The sequence below is a fragment of the Tiliqua scincoides genome, chromosome 9 (genome assembly GCF_035046505.1).
Source record: "Tiliqua scincoides isolate rTilSci1 chromosome 9, rTilSci1.hap2, whole genome shotgun sequence".
Lineage (NCBI taxonomy): Eukaryota > Metazoa > Chordata > Lepidosauria > Squamata > Scincidae > Tiliqua > Tiliqua scincoides.
In genome coordinates, this window is record NC_089829.1 from 2,308,334 (window position 1) to 2,323,807 (window position 15,474).

The window sequence follows — 15,474 nt, forward strand, 5'->3', positions numbered from 1 at the left end:
CTGAAGGTGGAGTATTCCTGAGTTACATAAAATAATCCTGGGCATGGCCGGGGAGGGGGGAGGGGGTGTTTTCTCCTTCTGGGCAGGTGATTCAGGGCAGGCCAAAGGATCCTCCCTCAAAGAACGTGCAGTTTGCTTGTGGAGACGTGGATGTGCTGGTGTCCGCCAACTGAGCTGACTAAAAGAGACCTGGACAGATTCAAGGAGGAGGGATCAGGCAGTGGCTGCTAGTCAGGGTGGTTGCCTGCAGGACGCCTGTCTGGGAAGAAAGAGCAGTTGCTGGGAGAGGAAAGCAGCCTTCCTGCCCCACCGGGAGGGGGTCCCCGTGGCACCGGGAGGCTGGGCCCAGCGGGGCTCTGCCTGGAGTCCACCTCAGCTCTTTTCCCCTCTCCCGGCAGGAGCACTTCAACTACTACTCAGCGGACGCTGCCCTTGGCCACCTGGTCTTCTCCCTCAAGTATGACGTGATTGGGGACCAGGAGCACCTGCGCCTCCTTCTGCGGTTAGTGGAGGGTCCCTCCTCCTCCTCCCCCCAGGGCAGGCGGGCTCTGTGGCCTGGCCTCACCTCCAGCAGTGTCCTTACCCCCTCCTCTCCCCAGGACCAGGTGCCGGACCTACCACGACGTCATCCCCATTTCCTGCCTGACCGAGTTCCCCAACGTGGTCCAGATGGCCAAGGTGAGTCTGGCTGGCACGACATGGTCCTTGAGCTCCTGTGGGCTTGGCTGCTGTTTCTGCACACTCAGGGGCCGCCCAGCAGAAGGGGGGTCCGTGGCGGGTGGGGGAAGAAGGGCGACTGCCCAGCATTGGAGCCGTGGCTTCTGCAAGAACAGCACCTGCAGGCCTCATGACAGACCCACCCCAGAATCCAGCCAGGCAGTGATCTGATCCCAGGCTCAGGCCTTCCCCATCAAGATGGCAGGCATGTTGCACGTCCACTGGCAGCCAGGGTTCAAGGGACCTGATCCTGGACTGCAGTAGGTGAGGGGGCTGTGGAGTGCATACCTACATGGCACACATGTTTCCACCATGTGGGGGCTGCCAAAGATTCTGGGCGATGGGAGCAGGAGCTCCACCTGACGGCTTTGGTGTTCCCCCTGCAGCTGGTGTGTGAAGACGTGAATGTGGATCGCTTTTACCCTGTTCTGTACCCAAAGGTGAGAGTGCTGAGGAGCTGTTGGGGGGGGGCGCTTGGAGCTAGTCCCTCTCTTAAGGCCTGTTTGTGCAAAGGGTTCCTGCCCTCCCCCCCATGGTACGGAGTGTCAGCTGTGAGGTGACGCTATGGGAGGGTGCTGTTGCTGGTGCAGCCATAGGGGGTGGGGAGGTTGGTGCCTGAAAGTCACAAGGGAAAAGAGAGACATTTTTCTTCCTCCTGCTGCGGGTAAATCTCTTCACCTCTGGAGCGCCGTTATGATGCTCTGGGCTGCCCCCTGAGAGAGGGTTCCGACTGTGGGGCGCCCTATGCACATGGCTGGTGCCTCCCCCATCCACGCTTTGTGGCTCCAACTGTTGGGAGGTCCAGGCCCTTGGGTCCCTCGTTCCGCAGAGGGTCTGCAGTTGCACTTTCAGGGGCACAGCAAGCAGGTCCAGAAGGCTGCGGCAGGCACCAGCCCGTGCATGCTGCTGACCAGCCCCTCCTGGCACCCCACGCAGGCCTCACGCCTCATCGTGACTTTTGACGAACACGTCATCAGCAACAACTTCAAGTTCGGTGTCATCTACCAGAAGCTCGGCCAGGTGGGTGAATGTGTCAGGAGCAAAGTGAGAAAGGGCCGCCTGCTCCCCCTGCTCCTAGGGGACCCTCCTCTCCGCTCTCTTCTCCAAGTCTGTAGGGGTGCTCCAGCATCCCACGCCAAGCTACCTAGACATCCTGCCACGTGCCTTCTGCCTGTGCAGCTTTCATGTTCAGAAATCACAATAAGAACATAAGAACAGCCCCACTGGATCAGGCCATAGGCCCATCTAGTCCAGCTTCCTGTATCTCACAGCGGCCCACCAAATGCCCCAGGGAGCACACCAGATAACAAGAGACCTGCAAGGCTTCCTGGGAATTGTAGTTAAGAACATAAGAACAGCCCCACTGGATCAGGCCATGGCCCATCTAGTCCAGCTTCCTGTATCTCACAGCAGCCCACCAAATGCCCCAGGGAGCACACCAGACAACAAGAGACCTCATCCTGGTGCCCTCCCTTGCATCTGGCATTCTGACATAGCCCATTTCTAAAATCAGGAGGTTGCGCATACACATCATGGCTTGTACCCCATAATGGATTTTTCCTCCAGAAACTCGTCCAATCCCCTTTTAAAGGCGTCTAGGCTAGACGCCATCACCACATCCTGCGGCAAGGAGTTCCACAGACCAACCACACGCTGAGTAAAGAAATATTTTCTTTTGTCTGTCCTAACCCGCCTATAACAATAATGCTCCGTGGATCATCGATCATGCAAAGGTGTGGTGGGGAAAAGTGGCCCAATCAGCCTTCTCAAGCATAATTTGTGGTAGTTTTGCTATGGGGAAGTGGCTCCACCTGGTGGCTGAGGCTGGGATTATACTTAAGCTTATTGGCGCATGTGAGGGAGCCCTGGAGCCATCCTTACACTGGAAGCAGCAGAGGTTGAGCTCAAGAAAGCAGGAGGCTTGTTCTGTTTTCCTCCTCCTGAAAAGCGGCCCTCTGATGAAGCATTGGTGTTGCTTCAGGTGCCAGAGGGCTCTTGCCAAGTCCTGCCTGGTCTGGTATCTGGTCTGCCCTGACTGGCAGCTGCTGGCATCTGAGAAAGGTGTCCTGGGCTTTGAGCAATCTGAGGTGGTGTTCTTCCCCCTTCCCCAGCACCTGTCTCTGCACCAGTGGGAGGGCATCACTCCCCCCCCCCCGCCTCAGTCCAACTCTGTCTTGCAGACCTCAGAGGAAGAGCTCTTCAGCACCAATGAGGAGAGCCCAGCCTTCCTGGAGTTCCTGGAGTTCTTGGGCCAGAAGGTCAAACTGCAGGACTTCAAGGGGTGAGTGCCGGGGCCAGCGCACTGGAGACTCGCTGAGCGGCTGCAGAGCTTTAGGCAGGGTCCCATCCATGTCCCTACTCCTGACTGTGCTCTGGAAGCTGGTCTGTTTTGTGAGTGCAGGTTTCGAGGAGGCCTAGATGTGACCCATGGGCAGACGGGGATGGAGTCAGTCTACTTCAACTTCCGGCACAAAGAGATCATGTTCCACGTCTCCACCAAGCTGCCCTACACCGAGGGAGACGCCCAGCAAGTAAGATGTTGGCCAGGGAGGGGGAGCAAAGTGTGCCCTGTGCAGTGGTGCTCAGGCCCCCTCACCTCAGCTGCCTACTGACTCCTCAGCCATCCTCCTTTCATGCAAGAGAACAGGAGGGGTGGAGTTTCCTCTCTCCCACCCTTCTTCCCTCCCCATAGGCGGTGCATGGCCCCCCCAAAGCTGAAGTGTCAGTGGGGAAGGGCAGTGGCAGAGGGTACGCGTGGGTCCAGGTTTTTTCTGGGGGGGGGGGTCACACTGGCAGCCCAGTGCTTCTTGGAGGCTTTTTCTATGAGGCACCGAGTATTGGGGGGGGGCTGGAGTAACCCTTAGCTATGACCATCTGCTCTGCCACTCTGTCCTGACTGATCCTCCTTTGCACTCCTGTGTGTACTTACCTGGGAGTAAGACCCACTGAACACACTTACTTCTGGGTAGACCTGCTCAATTACTTTTAGGCTTCTTTGCCATCCCCTTGTTTCCAAGCTATGGCTGGCCAGCGCTCATCAGCCAAGGATCTGCTCTCCTTCTGGAGCCTTGTTCCCCCCATTGGCCAAAATTTTTTTAAAGCAGCAGAGTTGATTTGCAACTCTGGTTCTTTAAATACCCTGGTGCAGAGTGATGTTGCTGCACTGAGCAGGTCTACTCAGAAGTAAGTCCCATTGAGTAAGTCTTACTCCCAGGTAAGTATGTACAGGAGTGCAGCCTAAAAGTTAACCTAAGGGCATTGTCCTCCCTGTCCTCCCATAGGCTGCAAACAGATGGCGCCTTGCTGGATGGAAAGGAGACCATCCCAATGAAGCTTAGGGAGGAGGGAGGGTTGTCTGGAGCGCTGCTTTTGAGAAAGAAAGGGCCCTGGCACAGTGGAACAGGACAGTGGACTGCAGCCTTTCTATGGCCAAAACCGAGTCCTACCACTCTTTAGTATGGAGACACAGGCTTCCATACTCTCCACACTTACTGGGGAGTAAGCCCCATTAACTATAATGGACATTACTTCTGAGTAGACATGCATAGGGTTGGGTTTTCAGGCTGCAATCATAGCCACACTTTCGTGGGAGTAAGCCCCATTAGCTATAATGGGACTTACTTCTGAGTAGACCTGCATAGGGTTGGATTGTCAGGCTGTAATTCTGGCCACACTTTCCTAGGAGTAAGTCCCATTGACTATAATGGGACTTACTTCTGAGTAGACATGCATAAGATTGGGCTCTCAGACAGCTGTCTGTCCCCCTGCCCCCATTGGCAAGAACTGCAATTAACCAACTGGAGCTGTTAGGACACACAGAAACATATTAGAACCAGGAGCAAACATTCCTTTTCAGTTCACTCTCACAGGATGTTGGATGTTAAGCATCCTCCAAAAAGGGGGCTGGATGGGGAAAAGATAAAAGATAAAAGATGTCTCACAGGGGGTTGGGAAAAAGGAGGGCAGCTGTTGAAGTGCTCCTTTTGACATGATGAGAGAATTCCAGTCTTTCCTACCTTGAACTGTGGGCCCAGTTCTATCCAATTTTCCAGCACTGTACCAGTGGGGTGTGCACTGCATCCTGCAGTGGAGGGGCAGTCACTGAGGCCTCCTTAAGATATGGGAACATTTGTTCCCTTACCTTGGGGCTGTATCGGTGCTGGAAAGTTGGATAGGATTGGGCCCTTAAAGAGATTAGCTGGTTCTTGGTGCAAAAAGAACAGCTGCTGAATTCTGGTCTGTCCTGGAATGTCCCTGTGAAAGGCACAGGAGAGCTGTGACTTTCCACATCATGTTTCCAAAGCAGGCTTTCCACATTAAGTGTGGTCTGGGCTTGTTGAAGAAGCAGAAATCTGGCTAAATGATTCTGTTTGGAAGTGCTTGTAGCTGATTAGCCACACCTTTGTTTAGAGTCTGATTTAAATATGATATCAGGGCAGGATCATTTTCTGGGCATATTCACATTGGAGAAATCTGTGTTGATGTCAAATGCAAAACTAGAAATATAGGGAGCTGCACCGCAGAAAAAGGTGGTGTTTTATGACTGGCTTGTGGGATTAAATGCACTGATTATAGTCCCTGAAAAAGATCCTATGCAAATGTGCCATTCTGAGCATTATGGATTTCATATTATAATGTTGATAAATGGTATGTCTAACTCTGTGGACCCAAACAGCTTTAACTTGTAAGTGCATTTAGGGGCACCTGCTGGAGTGGGCAAAGTCAGGAGAAAAGGGAGTACTGTGCCCACTGGGCAGGGCTTCTGGCGGAGCGATCGGACTGGGAGCCCCGGTCTACCCACACAGCAAATCTTGGCCATGGAGGCCACAGGTTCACCTGGGAGCCCTGGTCCACCTGGCAGGCAGATCAGGACTCCAAGTCCAGGTGGGAGTCCAGGTCTGTCTGCTTGGTTGACCTTGCTCTGGGCTCGTGCCCCCAAAACACAGACTCTGTATCCTCCTCATTGCTCCCCCACAACACGCAGAGTCCAGGCCCCCAGTGATACTGCCTTGCAGGGATTCAGGTCAGACACAAGGAGGGCCTTCTTCACACCGATCTGTGGAATTAATGACCACAAGATGGGGTCAGGGCCACCGACTTGGGTGGTACGAAAAGGAGTCTGGAGGTCTGTCAGCTGCTGTTTGTGATGGCCGCACTTTGGCTCTTGGTGCTTGAGCCCCTGAGTGTTGGTGGGTGGCAGACGAGCAATGGTGGGAGATGACCCTGCCTGTGGGCAGAGCCGCTGGCTGGCTGGCTGGCTGGCTTGGCAGCCACGGGAGAACCAGGCACTAGACTCCCAGGCCTTTGCTCCTTCCGCACCAGGAGCAGTGCGGCCGCTTCTCGCCTGCCCTGCTCTGCCACCAGCCGCTGCTCCTGTGCCTGGTGGTGACCCTCCTGTCCTCCCCCCAGCTGCAGCGGAAGCGGCACATCGGCAACGACATCGTGGCCATCGTCTTCCAGGACGAGAATACGCCCTTCGTCCCTGACATGATTGCCTCCAACTTCCTGCACGCCTATGTGGTGGTGCAGGCGGAAAACCCTGGCTCTGGCAACACACTCTACAAGGTGGCCGTACGGCTCTGGGATGGTGCAGGGGCTGTTGGGCAGCCAGATCCCTGGGCAGGGAGGGGGGCTTGGTCTGTGACTGCCGGTGTTCAGCTCAGCTCTTGACAAGGGCCCTTGTTTTGAGTTCCAGAGTCCTGGAGAGGGGTGGCGAAGGGCATACCAAGCGGCCCTGTCATGCAGTGCCTGACCACACACTTTGCCAGGCCAGGGTTGGGGGCTGCTGGGTGGCAGATCTTGTTAGCAAGGCAGCTGCCTCTCTCTCTCTTGGCTTGCAGGTCTCTGTCACTGCCCGGGATGATGTCCCTTTCTTTGGCCCACCACTGCCCAACCCAGCTGTTTTCCGAAAGGTGAGTCATGCCAGCCGTCCTGAGCAGCTGATTCAGCATCTGCTCCCAGGCAACCCCCTCCAGGCTGTTTTTGAGTTGAGAAGGCACAGGCACCTGCTTCTGCTGCATTTGGTTTTTAAAATTCAGATTTGCACAGCAGCAAGTGAGCTCGTCATACGAAGAATCCTCCATCCAAATGCGCTTTCCAGGTGAGGTGGCTGAGCCTCCCTCTCAACACAGACCTTGCCTGCCCCCCCAGCGCTTGGCAGCCCTGCCTGCAACCTGTCCCATCACCTATCACAAGCAGGCAGAGCCTTCCCCTCTGCAGTATTGGTGGGCATCCCACTGCCCGGGGGGGGGGCCTGAAAGGGCAGTGGCAGACAGACCCCAGAATGTCCCTCTGCTCTTCTTGCTCCCTGCCTCCTGATGCAGGGGCCGGAGTTCCAGGAATTCCTTCTGACCAAGCTGATCAATGCCGAGTACGCCTGCTACAAGGCAGAGAAGTTTGCCAAGCTGGAGGTGAGAAGCTCTCACAGCCGCACCCCATTCTGGTGCTCGTGAGGATTTGCATGCGGCAACCATCCCCCAAGATGGCATAAGGGAAGCAGAGGTGGGGCTTGGCATGGAGTCCCCCAGCAGCCCCATCTTCCAAGAGCTCGGCCTTGGCTCCTCACTTCAACTTAACCTGTCATCTTAAGGGGTGTCTTCTGCACGCCAGGCCTGGCTCAGGGTGCCCTCAGAGCAGAAGAGGGCCTGGTGGGGGAGGCTGTCTCCCTTCGGTGGCTCACTCCTCCCATCTACCACTCCTTCCGACTGGGTTACAGGGTCTTCTCCATCCCTTGCCCCCCCCCACCCACCGCAGGAGCGCACGCGGACCGCCCTACTGGAGACCCTCTACGAGGAGCTGCACCTCAATAGCCAGGCCATGATGGGCCTGGGGGGCGACGAGGACAAGATGGAGAACGGCAGCGGGAGCAGTGGGGGGTTCTTTGAGTCCTTCAAGGTGAGGGAGCAAGGCGCATCCCCCGGGCCCAGGGGGAGAGCACCCCTTCCCTTCCAAGTGTTGTCAGGGGTACAGGACCAAGCCCATGAGCCTGAGTGCTTGCTGTAGGATTTGGCTCCTACTGCTGCAGACCCTGGGAGGGCTGCTGCTCTTCCAGGAGCCCCCTGAAGCCCCCCCTGGCCTCAGTCCCCCCCACCCCACTGCATTTCCTGATGAAGCCACCCTGGTCGATCCCAGGTGGGTGCCTGGGAAGTACCGATATGTGGCAGTCTGGCCCAGCAGCCCCAGGAAGGAGGGAATGTGGCTCCTGAAAGTGGGGCCATCCCTTGCTAGAGAGATAATGACAGAACGAGGGCTGCTTTTCAGCGGGTGATACGGAGCCGCAGCCAGTCAATGGATGCCGTGGGCCTTGGCAGCAAGAGGCAGAGCACTGTCTCCACCAGCCACAGTGGCAGCTTCGGACACAACAACCCAGACATTGCCAAAGCTGCAGGCATAGTGAGTGTCCCCCCTCCTGCTCACGCCCCCTGCCTTCCCTTCCCTGTGACTCCTCATCTTCCTGTGCTGTCCACCTGCCTCCACCCCTCCCAACCCACCCCATCCTTCTTGCCTAGCCATTGCAGTACCTCTTCTTCCCCCCTTCTGCCCCAAAGCCGCTTCCCAGGAAAGTTCACTGGGCCAGGGGAGGCCACCTAGCCCAGCACCACCCTGCTTGTCACAGAGGTCCATCAGCTGCCCCAGGGAGGAAGCTTGTCAGCAGGAGAGAAAGTCAAGCCCCTGAGGGCTGAAATTGAGTGGACCAGGAGCTGCTCCCGGACAGGTCTAGTCAATTTCAGTCCACTGGCTGTAGTGGCTGCCCTGAAGGACTGGGACAAACAAGCAGGTGGGCTTCTCTACCCCTTTGATTCCTGCTTCTGTGCATTACTGAAGCTGCCAGTCCTGGCTTGAGCTGGCCCCACCTTCTGCTCTCTGGGCTCTCAGGCGGGACACTTTAGTGCAGTGCCTCAGAGCAGACACATGAGGGCGCCTTTGCTCCAGAGCCAGTAGCAGGGGACCGAGTAAAGCCTTTCCGCATAGCAAGACCTGATTCTCTGTGGCTCCCAGATAGCAGTGCAAAGATTGCTGTCTTCTATGTGCAAGGTTTCTAGTGCGACATGTACAAGTGCATGCACTCAGTCTCTTTGGCTTGATTCCCCTCAGCCAGAAGCAGCTCACTAGCCCCGTGACAATGTATTTGCAGTTGCAAGCACACGCCAGCTGCCATTGGCACGAGACTCCTTGCTTCTGCTTGTGTGGACAAATGGTGTGCTCACTACCCTGGTTTGATCTCAAGGGCGGGGGGGGGGGTGGAGTGGCAGCCATACCAGCCACGTGGAAGGAAGTTGGGGTGGGAGAGAGCCCCACAGAGTGCTTCCATCACACATGCTGCCCTTCCTGGACATGGGGTGCTGGACTCCCCAAAACGTGTATAGCTTCCTCGAAGCTACTGTTTGTGTCCAAGGGTGGCTTGGCCTCTGTGTAGCGGCAGCCTGGCCCTGGGGGATGAGGTGAGGGAGCAGAGACCAGTGTAGGCATCAGAGCAGGGGACCTGCTGTAGGGAAGGGCCTGGGGCTCCTGCTGGCCTCTCCCAGGCCGATCCTGCTCCCATCGAGTCTGGCCCCCGCCTCCTCCTCCACCTGCAGCGCCCCTGCCTGGCAAGAGCCACTGCCCAGGTGCAGAAGAGCCTCCCCACTTGGCATCCAGCAGGTTCAAGCAGACTCTGTCGCAGCACTACTTCCAGCCACAAGGGAGCAAGTGGTGGGGCAGGAGTTTCCCTGCCAAGCACTGTGGAGTGAGAGTAGGCTGCATTTCACAGGTCTGGCTCAGGATGGAGGGGCAGCTGATGTGAGGCAGCAAGCCCCAGGTTTCCCCCTCCGCTGGCATTTCCCGCTAGGGATTGAGTGGCAAGGGCTGAGAACCCGATGCCTTGGAGAGGTGCTGTCAGTCCAAGTCCAGAATCTTGGGCTGGGTGGCCCAGTGGCCTGACTCAGCAGCAGGATTCATCCCTGGCTCTTGAGCCCACTTGCTGCTGTGACCTGGTGGGGTCCCGGGGTCTCCTTCCCTGGCCTCTCCCATGCCGTCCGCACACCCACCGCCTCCCAGGGCAGGGGCCTCAAGTGCCACATATGCTTCCGCTCAAGGCCCTTGTTGGGATGTTGACGACCAAGCGCCATTTTGTTTGCATGACTTTCTTCTTGTTTTTTCTCTTTCTTTCTCTCTCTCTCTCTCTTTCTCTCGTTCCTTTGTTCCCCCCTCCCCACCTGTCTTTTTTGCACTCTTCGCTCGCTTGCCAGTCATTGCTTGTCCCTGGAAAAACGGCGAGTAGGTATGGACGTCGAGGCAGTGCCATAGGGATAGGCACCATAGAAGAGGTTGCTGCTTTCTCTCTCTCTCCTTGCCTCTTTCCCCGTGACTGTCTCTTGCCCTTGCTCCCCTCGCCTCTGGCCCTCTTTCATTTGGCAGCACCCCCGCCCCCCAGGCTGTGCAGCTGCTCCTTCCACAATGGGCAGAAGTGGGAGACGTTCCCTGACTTATCCTGGTGGGAAATACCCCAGAGGGTGGGACTCCTCCTGCAGAGCTCTGGGAAGAGCTGCTGGTGACTCTCTGCAGATCATACCTGTGAATTTCAGCCACGTCACGGTCATCTGGGCTCCCTTCTCTTTTGGCCACTGCCCTGCACCCAGGTTCTCGAGGAGCGTGGAAGCCTGCAGTGTTGCCCTCCAGAGCACTGGTGCACCTCGCCCCTCTGCTTCCAGGAGAGAAGAGACTGAAACATGCTGCTGCTCGCCCGTGAGCAGTGGCCCAAAAGGGCGGCCCAGCTGTCTGTCTTTTGCAGAGGGCAGAATCTCTGGTGGGCTGCAGTTGTTGTTCTTCTTAAACAGCAAAACTCCCCTGGAACCGGCAGGGCTCCAAAATGTCGGGAGCTCTATAATGGCATCTTCTTGGCCATTCCCCCACACAAATACCCCTTCCCAGCAATTTGAACCAGCCAGGTGGGATTTGGCTCCCTTTGCGTTTTCTCTGGGGCTGAAGAAGCAGGAGAATCCCGCTCTAGGGGAAGCTGGCTGGATCTTTGAGCCCAGAGTTAAGGTGAAGTGGCCGGGAAGGCTTATTCCTGCTGCTACCTTGTTCTCCCCTCCCCCCATTTCCTGTCTGCCTCCTTTGCACATGGATCTCCTGCTCGCCAGCCCTGCTGTTGCTAAGAACTCGCTCTCACAACCACCACTGCCCCTACTCTTGCCACCCAGGGCACATTTTCAAAGCAGGAGAATGAGAGAAATCTCCACACAGCTCCAGCAAGAGCAGCAGAGCATGTGACGTATTGCCAAGTCATTGGCCAGGCTTCTGAGGTTGAAGAGACCCTGCACCCAGCTGGGCATTCAGTGAGAGGCTGTGCAAGGCTGGTGGGGTGGGCAGCTGGGCTAGAGAGCCCAGGGGGCTGCAGGGTCTCCTTCCTGCATTTCTCCACTTGCCCCCACCCCCCCTTCTTACTTGGGCTCTGGGAGGTTCTGGCCAAGTCAAAAGCTGCTTGCTCGTCCAGTTTTCAAAAGTCACTGAATGAAGTCACAGTTTTCTAAAGTCTTTGCTGCTGTGACTGCCTGTGTGGATTCTCTTTCTAATGGGTCAGTTTGCAGTTTGGGGGCTGATCTGGAGAAAATAGCTACAGGGATTTTTCACAGTTTCCTATTTGTTCTTTTAAGAATTGTATCAAAATATGCCTGGTATTGGGGGGGGGGGAGCCACAGTTCCCTTTCTATCCTCTTTCTACCCTCCATTAAGCCCCCCCCACCTCATGCCAGTCCTCTGCCTCTCCTAGCAGGAGAGTTGCCCCTTGCAGTGGGCAGCCCTCTGTCCTGCCTAGAAGCAGTGTGTACTTCCCCTACATGCCTGGCTTCCTGTTCCCGCGCCTCCAACTACTGGGAGGGGGGTAGGATTCATATCTACTTTTGTCAACCACATGAGTCCTTCTTTGGATTTTCTTGATGTACCGGGGCAGTGAAAGAACTGACAATATAGTGGGTTAAAGAGAGTTAGTTCCCATGACCCAAGGACCCATGGGAACCCTAGTTTTAGGAGAATCCCTTTAGATCCAGCTTCCTCAATGAAATAGCATCTGGGGGGGGGGCCTTGCTTGTATTGTGCCGTGTAGAACTGCAGGGTCCCAGATTTCCTGCCACATATCTGATTTCTGGCAGCTGCTGGAACAGGTTTCCCAGCATTTGGCCCTTTGCGGTCACAGGCTCTGTACTTCCCTCACTCAGGCCTCCCACCCCCTCTCCGAGTCTTGGTCTTCCTACCATGGGTTTGAATCTCTTCCAGTCTCTGATCGTCCCTGGGAAGAGCCCAACACGGAAGAAGTCGGGACCCTTCAGCTCACGGAGGAGCAGTGCCATTGGCATCGAGAACATTCAGGAGGTGCAGGAGAAAAGGTGGGGCTGGGGGGGAAAGGGGGGACTTCCTGGCCACCCCACATCCTGAAATGGAAGAAATGAGGAAAGCTCACCCCTTTTTTCCAAAGGGGGGGTCTTCTGTTAGATTTTTTTTGGTGGATTTTGTGTGTTTGTTCATTATGTTTAGTACAGTGGTTAGTTCCCAAACTTTTAAGCACCTGGACCTACTTTTTAAAATGACACTCTATCAGGACCCACCTAGGTTTACCAGACTTTAAAATGGTGATCTAGAAAGAAATAATATTTTATTAATAAGTAATAATAACCAGAAGAAAGATGCTCAAACATTTATCAACATTTACGTGCTTGCAAACTGTAGGAGCTGAGTTCTTTGCAGGGTAATTAACAGCTACAATATCTGATTTTTGAATAGCCTCATGGCTTGAGGCAATTAGTTATCTGATCTTTTCATCACCCTTTGGTGACCCACCAAAAATTAGGTCATGACCCACCAGTGGGTCCCAACCCATAGTTTGGGAACCACTGGTTTAGTAGGTAATCACTGAGTTTTTAAGAAAGTTTTCTTCATACTGCAATGCTTGAATTTTTTGGAAAAGTGGTTTATAAATTAATGAGTTGATTCATGCCCCACAGGGAGAGCCCAACAGGGGCCCAGCAGACCCTGGACATCAGTCCCATAACCCAGGAGCCCAAGTCGGAACACTCATCCAATCAGAGTTCTCCAGAGATGCCCACCACCAAGAACAGGTCAGCGCTCAACATCCAAATGAGGGTGGGTCTCTGGGCCTCCTACTGTCCAGGAGCAAATATTGGCCAAATTTTAATGGTGGCCTCCCACAGCCCACTGTGAGAGAAGGGGTCCGTCCTTGCAGCAGTTCATCTGGAACCTGCTGTGGCTGGACTGGCAGAGGCAGGTGGCCCCTGTCCAGTCCTCATTGGGCCGTGTCTGCCCCAGCAGGCCGGACCCTGCAGCACAGAAGCCAGAGGCCCTGCGGGACTTCTCACGCTCCTCCTCGAGTGCCAGCAGCTTTGGCAGTGTGGCAGAGGAGCACGAAGGAGGTCCTGATGACAATCCCAGCATGGTAAGCAGGTCCAAGGACTCGATGACGAGTGCCATGGAGTGGAAGGCCCAATGGAGCCTGGAAGAGGAGGGCATCGTTCCTCCAGGCAGCAAGCAGAGCTGTGGCCTGCCGTGAGTTGTCTTGGGGGAGGGCACAAGGCAGTTTGGCTGGACTTCAGCATGGCTCTTTGTTTGCTTTCCTTGCCTGGTGCTTGGGAGGAGAGCAGGTTGGTGGGTTGGACTTCCTGGGAGACCTTGGACGGTGAGGCGATGAGCATGTTCTGGCACCAGAGGGAGGCAGCCCTCTTTGCTGTTCCACTTTGTATCCCCCAGGAGAGCCAGTCTTCAGGAACGCCACACAAGCGGGACTCCTTCATCTATAGCACCTGGCTGGACAACAGTCTCAGCAGCACCAGTGGGGGCAGCTCTCCAGGTAGCTGGCACTGTTGATGCCCCTTTCCCAGGTAGCCCTGCCTAAGTGGGAGAGCCAGTTGCACGAGCCTTGCTTGCCATCGGAGGCATTCCTGCGAGATAGGTTGGGGGTCCCTGTTCTGCACCCAGGGAAGCTAAGGGACAAGAGGCGTCTGGATCCAGCTCTGCATCGAGGCAGGACGACTCTTGCTTTCCAGAAGTCTGATCTTCCTCTGACCCAAGAAACTGGCTCCAGGCTTCGTTGCTTGCTCTGTGGTATAGGGGTGGGGGTGTTGTACACTCGTGGCTTTTGTACACCTCTGACTCCCCCTTCTAGGCCCTTCTTGCTCTCCCCAGCCAGACCCCGGAAGATCCGCAGACCCCTCGTGTCCAGAAATCAAAATCCAGCTGGAACAAGCAGAGCAGCAGCCCTCCCACCTGGTGAGTGCCTCAGCGGAGATTTTCAGGGGGCCTTCAGTCACAGGCACAACCACAGCAGTCTGTTGGGGAGGCAAGGTCTGTTCAGGACCACAGCTAAGATGTGGGCCATGGGAGGGGGGGTAGGAGGTGGGAATGTGAACCAGTTTAGTAGTGAATTGGATTGGGGAAGTGTGCAGGATGGAGCCCTGCTTAGCTTCAGCCTCAGGCCATGCCCCGTGCCCCCAGCTGTGAACGCCTGTCGCCCCCCCCCCCCAGTCCTTATGTGCCCAGAGATCCTACCCTGGGTCCCATGGGTACACACTTGAGTGTGATGGGACTTTGAGTTGAGGCTTTTGATAAAGCCTCTGAGCATATGGAACAAGCCCACAGGAGGCAGCAGTGGCGCGCTGTAGACATTCCATGGGGGCAGGGGGCTGGGGCTGGGGCTGGGGCATGAGCTGATCCATTTTGTTGGCTGCTCCCGCTGTCGCGATTTTAACTTGGTCCTCCTTTACTGTGTGTCTGTTCATGCAGAGCTGCTAGCCGTGGACATGCCTCCCCACAAGGTCAGAGCCCTCCTTTGCTTCTCTGGGTTCATGTCAGCTCCTGGGAAGAGGCCCCTCCGCCCTCCTGCCATGCTGGTGCCCAGGCTGCATGATGGCCATCCCTGCCCAAAAGTGTAAAAGTGAGAGGGCCGGTGCTCCTGGATGCCACCCTCCCATCCCCTGGTAGTCTGCCTTGAGCTACAAGTCGGGAAGTCCCTGGCTGGACTCTTGTCTCTGCCCTGAGCTCGGGCACTCCACTTCCTCTCAGCCTTACCCGGCCTTCTCTGCGCACGCTGTGATGGTGACAGTGTTCAGGTGCCTTTGTCAGGAGCACTTCAGGACCTCACATGGGGGGGGGGAGCGTTTAGCACACACCAGAGACGCTCGATAACAGGCGAGTCGCATTATGAGACACCTTATCTTTGGGTGGGTCGAGCCCAGAGCCGCTCCCAGGGCAACCAACTCGTCCCAAGGGCATTCCCAGACTGCCCCTTCTGGTCCCTCCCTGCCCCATCTCAGTGAACATCCCCATTGTTCAACCCCCCACTAGGCCCTGGAGACACTGCCCTACATGCTTGCCATGTGGTGCTGACCGATTCTCCCCTTGCCCACTTGCAGCACACCGTGATGAAGCACAAGTGGAGGGACCGGAGGAAGGCTCCCATATTCGTCGAAGCACAAGATGGTCCCTTGAGCAAGGCCTTCCCTCCCATGGCTCCGTCTTGAATCACTGCCCCCTCCTGCCTCTTCTGGCTGCAAGTCCGGTTGGGAGTGAAACTGGCAGTGGAGGGGAGCACTGCCTCTCTGACCAAAGCTCTCAGTCGCCCCACCCCATCATCCTCCCTTCCATGAGCGGTGCTCAAAGCCCCCCCCCCAGTTGTAGCCCCTTCATGGGGCAGCCCAGGAGTCCATGATGCCAAACTTTAGCCTCAAGATACGGACAATCTCTCACACACGCCCACCCACATCCTACCAG

The 15,474-nt window shown here is 56.1% G+C and overlaps 1 protein-coding gene across 1 annotated transcript in view; it reads left to right on the plus strand.

Annotated features, from left to right (window-relative positions):
- Positions 1-15,158, plus strand: part of RAP1GAP (RAP1 GTPase activating protein) — a 40,826-nt gene extending 25,668 nt beyond the window's left edge. The window contains exons 7-25 of the mRNA XM_066637905.1: positions 399-502; positions 600-678; positions 1,104-1,157; positions 1,654-1,737; positions 2,898-2,998; positions 3,119-3,248; positions 6,127-6,282; positions 6,558-6,629; positions 7,041-7,127; positions 7,471-7,611; positions 7,978-8,109; positions 9,945-10,022; positions 11,971-12,080; positions 12,696-12,809; positions 13,021-13,152; positions 13,461-13,555; positions 13,871-13,974; positions 14,488-14,519; positions 15,117-15,158. Of these exons, the coding sequence (XP_066494002.1) occupies positions 399-502; positions 600-678; positions 1,104-1,157; positions 1,654-1,737; positions 2,898-2,998; positions 3,119-3,248; positions 6,127-6,282; positions 6,558-6,629; positions 7,041-7,127; positions 7,471-7,611; positions 7,978-8,109; positions 9,945-10,022; positions 11,971-12,080; positions 12,696-12,809; positions 13,021-13,152; positions 13,461-13,555; positions 13,871-13,974; positions 14,488-14,496 (1,782 nt within the window). The 3' untranslated portion in view covers positions 14,497-14,519; positions 15,117-15,158. The remainder of the gene's footprint in view (positions 1-398; positions 503-599; positions 679-1,103; positions 1,158-1,653; positions 1,738-2,897; positions 2,999-3,118; positions 3,249-6,126; positions 6,283-6,557; positions 6,630-7,040; positions 7,128-7,470; positions 7,612-7,977; positions 8,110-9,944; positions 10,023-11,970; positions 12,081-12,695; positions 12,810-13,020; positions 13,153-13,460; positions 13,556-13,870; positions 13,975-14,487; positions 14,520-15,116) is intronic.
- Positions 15,159-15,474: the final 316 nt, after the last annotated feature.